The sequence below is a fragment of the Microtus ochrogaster genome, chromosome 5 (genome assembly GCF_000317375.1).
Source record: "Microtus ochrogaster isolate Prairie Vole_2 chromosome 5, MicOch1.0, whole genome shotgun sequence".
NCBI lineage: Eukaryota > Metazoa > Chordata > Mammalia > Rodentia > Cricetidae > Microtus > Microtus ochrogaster.
The window spans coordinates 31,981,932-31,990,064 of record NC_022012.1 but is presented as its reverse complement, the minus strand read 5'-3'; the positions used below and the strand labels follow the sequence as shown (position 1 = coordinate 31,990,064).

General features: G+C 36.8%; 1 protein-coding gene across 1 annotated transcript; it reads right to left on the bottom strand.

Annotated features, from left to right (window-relative positions):
* Nucleotides 1-4,806: 4,806 nt before the first annotated feature.
* On the bottom strand, nt 4,807-5,757 carry LOC101978964 (olfactory receptor 145-like). The gene is given in 1 exon segment (XM_013346194.1): nt 4,807-5,757. A coding segment is annotated over 1 exon segment (951 nt).
* Nucleotides 5,758-8,133: the final 2,376 nt, after the last annotated feature.

Here is an 8,133-nt window from a genome sequence, read left to right as displayed (position 1 = left end):
CTCCACCCACCTATGTTCTAAGCTATGAGCCCAAGCAGTTTGTTTATTACTTAACCAATGAAATCAACAGATTGATATATGACACTCCCACATCACACACACAAAAAAAATATTCCAGAAAAAAACTGAAGCCTCAGTCTATGGAATGGAGCAATTACCAGAATTATTCAATAATGGATTTCAAAATTACTACAATATGAAATTACCAGCACAAAAATATGATCAATGTTTGAAAATATAGAAATTTTTCATTTGATTTGATTACTGCATATTATATACACATACAGAATGACCAAAAGCCAACCTATACAGATGCACAAATCTTTATTTTAATAAAAAAATTACTTGGAAGGAAGACATTAAAAGTTCTCAGTGAAGCGAAATCATGTGTATTTGCAGTGGTATAAAGCTCTTGTACCCTGTAAAGATTCATTACTCATATTGGTTTAATAGGATGCTGATTGGCCAGTAGCTAGACAGGGAGTATAGCTGCGGCAACCAGACTAGCAAATTCTCGGAAGAGGAAAGGCTTAGTCTGCAGTCATCGCCCAAAGACAGAGGAAGCAAGAAAAAAATGCTACACTGAGAAAAGCTACCAAGCCACGTGGCTAAGCATAGAAAACAGTTATGTGTTAATTTAAATTGTAAGAGCTAGTTATTAATAAGCCTGAGCTAATAGGCAAAACAGTTTGCAATTAATATAAGTGTCTGCATGTTTCTTTTGGACTGAATGGCTGTGGGATCAGTCAGGGAAGAATCTTCTGTCTACATGTATTTAGGAAAAAAAGAGATGTTAAATACTGAGATTTTATCATATCTTGTATACATTAATGGAAGAGTTATAGTATCACAAGCATAATATTACAAAAAAAATGTCTGGACCATGAGGATCTAGAGCACACTGCAACTGCCACCTAGATCACCCTAACATTTATTTCTAAGATATCCATAAATATAATGCGTTCCAATACCGACTCCCTATCTCTGGAAGTTCTTAACTGAGTGTGACCCTCATTTTAGTTCAACTCTTCTTACTGCAACTTAACCTTTAGGTTGACTTTATAGTGAACAGAAAACACTGCAATGACCATCTCTACTTTCCCATAGTTCTCTGAGGACAAGGGACTCCCTACACTCTGAATTCAGGATATAGCCGAATTGTCAGGAACCTAGGTCTCCCAAATTGTTCTTTAAACAACTAGGATATCAACTCTTAAATACATGGTTGAAGTATAGAGCTAAGCATTTTGTTCATATGATTTTGAATAAAAATATAAGCAGATAGGTTTCTACATTAAAACATATTATGATAACGTTTATATTTCTACATCATGAATTGATATCAACATACAAATTGCTGACTCACATTGCTGAGGATTAGATATAATGAGTGAAAGCAAACATTAAAATGAAAGCCATACTTTCCTGAAACATTTGATGTGTGTCTTATGTATTTTTATTTTTGTTGCTTAATTTTTGTTTTTACACCCCAACAAAGTTTCCCCTTACTTCTCTTTCATAATTCTTCCCCACCCCCACTCCATCCACTCCACCTCTACTGTTTCTCTTCAGACTCGGGCTGCCTCTCATGGATATCAGCCAGCCATAGTTATATTTATTTATATTTTAAGAATTTTAATTTTTTTATTTTTAAACAAAATCAGCTTTATATAGAATTTTTAATTTTTTTGAGATTATGATTCAATTTGATTATTTCTCCCTTTCCTTTTCTCCCTCAAACCCTCCCGTTTACACATCCTTGCACTCTTTCACATTCATGGACTCATTTTTCATTAATTATTGTTACATGTTAATTATATTTATATGTGTGTGTGTATGAATGTGAGTTTGTGCACATGAGAGCTGTGCCGGCAGAGGACAGAAGAGGCCATTAGATCTCCAGGAGTTACAGCTGCAGTAGCTTTTCCCAAGATAGGGTTTTTCTACGTGGCCCTAGCTGTCTTGGAACTCACTCTGTACACAATGTTGGCTTTGAACTCACCGAGATCTACCTACCTCTGCTCCCAAGTCCTATGATTATACTCATGCACCACCACTGCCTGCCTTGCCAGTTTTGAACTGCATGAAAGGAATGCTGTGTTCCCTTAAAGAGACTGACCCAGCCTTCCAGCCCAATAGATGTGTTTTACATAGAAAACTACTAAAAAGATTGTGTTTTTAACAGGTTTCAAAGGACAAGTTTTGTTTCATAAAGAATATTTTTCTGTTAAAAATAATAAAGAATATAGGCATAGGATTATACTGCAATTTAAATAAATTATAGTCTAAGAATATTACAGATTTTTTTTATCTTCTGTTTTCTACCTCCATACCCTTCCAAACAAACCTCCTCCATCTCTTTCAAATCCTGTCCTTTTTATTGACTACTTGTTATTGCTTGCATATATATGAATATGCATATATACTCCTAAATATAACCTTCTCTGTCTGTATAATGATATTTGTGTTTATATATTCAGGGTTCACAATTTGACACTGGACAACCAATTGGTATTTTCTTCCCTGGGGAATACCACCTATCTGTCTCCCAGATTTTCTCAGTTGTCTATAGTTCTTTGTATAGGTTTGAAACCTCATCGTTTTTTCCCCCATTCCCACCCCCTTGGACATGACCATGGGTATTGCTTTTGTTCAACTAACATTATATTTTCTTTAATATAAGTTATTTAAACTATAAACCTAGTTCATATCTAATAAAGCATATATATATAGATAGATATAGATATAGATATAGATATAGATATAGATATATATGCACAAGTTGCACAAGGAGTCTTCAATGGCAAAGAAATTATTAATAATTTGTGTTATCATCTATTTTTATGATTCAGTTTCAATGACAACTTCAATATCTATGAGAATGCTTGAGTAATGACAGTGTAACAAACTTCACCACAAATTAGCAGTGAAATGCTTAATGTGTCTGGGGAGTGTACAAAATTAATATAGATAGGACTTCAAAACAGTAAAAATAATGTAATATAAAATAAAATAGTCCTTTGTGTGATTAATATCATAGGAAATGTTATATTCTTTGAGCAGCACTCATCATTTTCCTTACAGATTCTTAACATATCAGCTTTACTTCTAAGTTATTTCTCCATAGATCATACATATCTCTAAATTTTTGTCTTCACACATTATATGGCTGAATCCATGTCTTTTTTGCTTTTATATGCATCAAAGTTTTCATTGCCTGTCAGATTTTGTGCCAACTACAACTTTTGCTGGAAATATCCTCTCTATGGCTGTCACATTGTGCTCAATGACTTGTCAGCTCAAAACCACTCCTTAGTCAAGCCCATCCTGACCACTGATTCTGAAGAAATAACAGGGCTCTCTATACCATTGATTTCAGAAAGACTGACTCAAATACAATCTGAATTATTTTTGCTATATACACCTATGAAACACAAATAATACAATTAAAATATTTACCTGCTAATTAATCAGTATTATAAAATTAATTTTTTAAAAGAACAAACTTTGATTCAGAGCATTGCTAGAATGAGTAGCTAGACATTTTGTCAGTGAACACACAACCTACCAGCATATCCACCGTGTTCCTGAAATCAGAGATATGCACCCAGAGTTAGGTTCCTTTCATTTTGTATACTGAATTGCTATTTAGTATCCTGTCCTTAAGAATTAGAATAAGGATGTTAGGAGCCAATTTTCTCCTAAAATCATTGCAGGAACCATCACCCTAGGGGAGTCTGCAGAGAACCCCACACCCCTAATTATGTTAGGAATCGTTCTGTTGACAGAGCCTACCCCACTCTCAAATTGGCTGATGGAGAGCTATCTGGAGAGCTATCTGTTTGCAGAACCCACCCCACATTCCAAACTATCTAGTTCCCTAGGTGTGGCAACTCGTGACTCCTTGGCCTACAGTGACCTGACCGAAGATAACCTCCTGCCTACATGACCAACACGGACCACGTGACCAACGTGAAGTACGTGGCAAGAGCTCAGGCCCCTGTACCCACCCCCCAACTCCATACCTTATATAAGTTGTACCCCATCTCTAATAAACGGAGGCTTCTACAGGAATTCCAGCTTGGCCTCATTCCTCTTTTCTAGCTCATATCTTCCAGATAGCGCCTCTCCGGGACCCTGGAATAACTGACCTGCCAGACGGTTACTCACCCTAGACGATGTAACCCGTCAAGGCAATTACATAAGGACATTTGACTTTACTTTGCCAAATTCCCTTGAACTGAAAGTGGGTAGAAAATCAGATTGACTGGGACATTCACGCTATTCCTCTTCTCTTAGAGAAAGAAAGAAATCTCTCCCAACAGAAGCTTGTTTAACACTGAATAGAGGATTTCTAAGTTAAGAAAGACTAACTCTAAGACCTCTGAATTAGTGCATGTCCATCACAGATCTACAGAATCCTAGATGTTTCCAGTTTAGAAAAAAAATGCACAACCTTGTCATTTCTCAATTTATTAACTCAGAACTTCTACTTAAATCTATGCAAACCATATATAGTTATATATGTCCACTTATAATTGTAGCACTCAGGAGGCTGAGAATAAAGAATCATGCGTTTGAGAAAGCCCTAAATTATATAATGAGACAGAAAGAAAGTAAAAATTAGAAAAAACTGAAAGTAGGCTCAAGAATCAAAAACTGAAATCCTCATTTTACTATTTCAGAAAGTCTAAAAGACTTCTGTTTTACACGTCTTGATCTGTGAACTGATTTACACAATTAATTTTGTATATTATTAAATAATTGGGATTTCCTGTCAACTGTATCTATAAAAATAGTTTCTATCTATATGAGCATGCTTTTCTTCAAAGTCTTACTCAGTGCAACATGGACATCCTTGTTCCTCAAACTGTAGATGAAAGGGTTCAGCATTGGGCCAACAATGGTATAGAAAACAGTGGACACTTTATCTTCACCCAGAGACCCAACAGGAGAAGGCTTAAGATACATGAATGCTGAGGCTCCAAAGAAAATAGAAACAGCTATTATGTGGGAACTACAGGTACTAAAAGCCTTGGACCTGCTCTCTGTGGAACGGATATGGGAAATGTTGGAAATGATCAAAGTATAAGAAGTGAAGATGATCAAACTAGGTCCTATCACATTGACACCCACAACAATGAAAACCACCAGCTCGTTGATGTAGGTACTTGTGCAAGAGAGCTTCAGGAGAGGGGGTATATCACACATGTAGTGATTGATGATGTTGCCATCACAGAAGGAGAGTCTCAGCATGCACACTGTATGGGCCATAGCACCAACAAACCCCATTGTGTAAACACTCATTGTCATTGTGAAGCAAACCTGATGGGACATGGTGACCTTATAAAGCAGTGGTTTACAGATGGCCACATATCTGTCATAGGCCATGGCTGTCAAAATACAGCATTCATCAATAACAAAGAAGGCGAAGAAAAACAGCTGAGTCATGCACTCTGCATGGGAGATGATGTTCTGCTTCACAAAACTCACTAACATTTTGGGGGTTATGACAGAGGAGTAGCAGAAATCAATGAAGGAAAGGTTGAAGAGAAAGTAGTACATGGGGGTGTGCAGGTGAGGGTTCAAAACAATCAGAACAATCAAGCCCAGGTTCCCCACCATGGAGACCACATAGATTCCCAAAAAGAGGAAGAAGAGAGGCAGCTGGAGCTCTGGCTGCTGTGTTAAGCCCAGCAGGATAAACTCCTTCACTGTGGTGGAATCATTGTTGGAGGCCATTCCTTGTCAGGTCATCCCTACGAAAAGTTAAGAAATTTGAAAATTAAGATAATACCCTAGCTTTTTCCAGTGCACCCACTGTAATAATATTTAGAATAGAAAATTATTCTCAAATACACCCTTCTGGGCACTTTCCTTTTCCATTTACATTTTGATATGTCTTCCTTATAATACTAAGGGAATGTATAATAATGGGTCAGGGAGGTAGTAAATCACTTGCCTCCAATCCTGATAATCTTAGTTCTATCCCCAGGATCCATAACTGGGAAGGAGAAAGCCCATTCCAGCAAATTGTTTTCTGACCTTCACATGCAAGCTATGTAATGTGTGTACCCACACATATAAACACATTACCAAATAATAAAATATATTAATATTCTTAAGAATTAAAAGTTAATAAATTTATATTTGTGTATTAAATATATATATTTCTTGAGGATAAGGAGCAGACTGCTCTAGTCACTCTGCTTCCCTTCTACCCTGGTAGTCTAGCTCCTTCCTCACACTCCATGGCTGTTTGGACGAGGACATGAGACATATCAATGACAACTTGGCTTCCTTAGAGGAAATTTCTAAAAAAAAAAATCACCTTTTTGCATAGAGACTTCAGGAGTGGACCTTCTTAAGTTTCCTTTCACAACAGTGATAGGGTGTTCTAATAGTTTTGATCATCTGGCCAATTTAGTGGCATATGATGCAGACCATCCTAAAGCTAATCTTTTCGTTTGGAATGAATACTGGACGGAGAGACTCAGTACACACTGTTTGCTCTGCAATGTTCTGAGAAATCATTAGCTGGAGATCATAACTAATGGAGAGGCTTTGCCCACAGGGTCTTCTCTAACCTTAGGGAGATAAATAAGTTCTACTGATGCTAAAAGAGCCACCTGTCATTATGACCCAAGAGGTTTCTGTGACCATGTAAATCCTAGGGACCTGATTAAAAATGGAAAGATCTTTGCTTCTCCAGATTTTTCTCTGGGGAAAAGCTATGGAGAATTAGCTGCCCTGTATTACATACCTATTCACTGCAGTGATATTGCCTGTGTGGAAATATACCATTGTATATCCATTTGAATTTCTTGCCAAACAGGATATCTCAGAGAATAGGAAATTAAGTAAAACACAGTCTATGTCAAAAGAAGTCATCCTATCACCTGGCACTACCTGAAAGCTATAGTGTGTGTGTGTGTGTGTGTGTGTGTGTGTGTGTGTGTGTGTGTGTGTGTGTGTGTGTGCAAATATGCTCATGTACAAGAACACTTAATTCCAACTGGTAGTGCTGTTTAGGGAAGTTATGGAACCTTTTTTTAAAATTTCATTTCATTTTTATTTTTTGTTATTAATATATTCTGACTACAGCTTCTGTTCCCTCTAGACCTCTTAGTCCCCTCTGCCTGTCTTTCCTCTCCCCCATATCCACTCTTTCTCTATTTTCCTTAAAAAAGGAGCTTCTTGATTCAGTGTTGGACTTCATGTTCACTTCCCCTTCTCAGTGTTGGGATTTTGACCAGTTTAAACTTGTTCAAGTCCTTTTCTCGTGTATGTAATCTGTCTCTGTAAGCTTGGAAGCATCAGTCCTCTTGTGTCCAGAAGGCACTCTTTCCTTGGAGCCATCACCACCTCTGGTTATTATAAACTTTCTGCCTCCTCTTTCACATAGATCCCTGAAGCTTGAGAGAAGAATTGGGTCTGTCTTGAGGAGAGATGAGAAGATACCAGTTACCTTCCACAACCTGTCAGGAAGGCTCTATTTCTAAAGGTACCACTTACTTTTGTCATTGAACATAGGAAAATTGAGTTGATGAACAAAGAGTAGCTTTAGCCCCTACTGACTAATGTTGTGGTGGCAAAAAAAAGTGTTTTGCATACTAGAGAAAAGCAAAGTCATCAACATCTCCTGTCAGAATGGCTAAGATTTAAAATACTGATGACAGCTTACACTGGAGAGGTTGTGGAGTCAGAGGAACACTACTCCACTGCTGGTGAGAATGCAAACTTGTACATCCACTTTGGAAATCAGAATGGCATTTTCTCAGAAAATTGCAGAGTCGTATACCTTAAGATCCAGTAATACCACACTTTGGCATATACCCAAAGGATATACAATTATACCACAATGACATTTTTTAAACTATGTTCATAGAAGCATTATTTGTAATATACAGAACCTAAAATTAATTTAGATATCCTTCAACCAAAGAATGGATAAAGAAAATGTGGTACATTTACACAATGGAATATTACTTAGCAGTTAAAAATAATGATATCTTGAAATTTGCCAAATAATAGATAGAACTAAAGAAAACCACCAGGAGTAAATTAAACCAGACCCAGAGAAGTGAACATAGTAAATGATAACTCATAAGTGGATATTAGACATAAAGCAAA